Raw genomic sequence first — 241 nt, 5'->3', positions numbered from 1 at the left:
AGTATAAATACTTACTACTCAGGAGCCAATTTGGAGGAGATCAAAGATACAAGTAAAGTGGCTGCATTCTGAAACTTCCCATCCTGGTATAGGGTGTGGAACTCTCTGTATTTACCTGTTGGGAAAGGGCAAGTCAAGTACTTGTGTACATTGTAAAGATGATAAATGGCTACCAGCTTCCTAAGTTTGATTTTCTTTCCGCAATTTATATAAAACAGCGTTCTTTATGCCTAGTACATTT

General features: G+C 37.8%; 1 protein-coding gene across 1 annotated transcript in view; it reads right to left on the bottom strand.

Moving 5' to 3' along the window:
• The window catches only part of LOC119590828 (nuclear pore complex protein Nup85-like), a 14,259-nt gene that overhangs the window by 1,065 nt on the left and 12,953 nt on the right, over positions 1-241 (bottom strand). Inside the window, exon 13 of the mRNA XM_037939584.1 lies at positions 16-115. Coding sequence (XP_037795512.1) covers positions 16-115 — 100 coding nt within the window. The remainder of the gene's footprint in view (positions 1-15; positions 116-241) is intronic.

Source organism: Penaeus monodon, chromosome 27 (assembly GCF_015228065.2).
Source record: "Penaeus monodon isolate SGIC_2016 chromosome 27, NSTDA_Pmon_1, whole genome shotgun sequence".
NCBI lineage: Eukaryota > Metazoa > Arthropoda > Malacostraca > Decapoda > Penaeidae > Penaeus > Penaeus monodon.
Note: the sequence above shows the minus strand (reverse complement) of the source record. Positions and strands in the feature narration are given on the sequence as shown.